This window comes from Hippocampus comes, unplaced genomic scaffold (assembly GCF_001891065.2).
Source record: "Hippocampus comes isolate QL1 unplaced genomic scaffold, H_comes_QL1_v1.1 scaffold475, whole genome shotgun sequence".
Taxonomy (NCBI): Eukaryota; Metazoa; Chordata; class Actinopteri; order Syngnathiformes; family Syngnathidae; genus Hippocampus; species Hippocampus comes.
This window is the reverse complement of record NW_017804881.1, coordinates 149,242-149,676: the sequence shown is the minus strand read 5'-3', so window position 1 is coordinate 149,676 and position 435 is coordinate 149,242. Positions and strand designations below refer to the sequence as shown.

General features: G+C 63.7%; 1 protein-coding gene across 1 annotated transcript in view; it reads left to right on the top strand.

Annotated features, from left to right (window-relative positions):
• Positions 1–435, top strand: part of marchf9 (membrane-associated ring finger (C3HC4) 9) — a 15,340-nt gene that overhangs the window by 13,898 nt on the left and 1,007 nt on the right. The window contains exon 4 of the mRNA XM_019881853.1: positions 203–428. Within this exon, the coding sequence (XP_019737412.1) occupies positions 203–428 (226 nt within the window). The remainder of the gene's footprint in view (positions 1–202; positions 429–435) is intronic.

The following is a 435-nucleotide window of genomic DNA, read 5'->3' as shown; positions in this document are numbered from 1 at the left end:
AGCCGGGAGGCCTTTTGGGTGGAGCCAGCGTGCGTTGGGACCACGCGGTAGTCGTAAACTCGGCAATGAAATCCAAGGCGGGTCACGACAGCGTTTTACACGTCAGAAAAATACGGAGCACTCGGTGAAGGGCCGAACCCCCAAAATGAAGTTAGCGTAGCGCACGCGTTGAGTTTCTGGGCAACGGCGCTCCGACCTCAAGGCGGCGCCGCGGGCGAGCGGAGAAGGTGCGTTTGGCAAAGGTGAAGGGCTCCTCCTTGCTCCTCCTTGCAGGCCTCATCATCCACGAGGGCTCGTCGGTTTATCGCATCTTCAAGCGATGGCAGGCCGTCAACCAGCAGTGGAAAGTCCTCAACTACGAGAAAGCCAAGGACCCGGGCGAGCCGCCGAGCCTGGGCGGCAAGGCGGGGGCCCGGGGCGCCCGCGGGGCCCCCC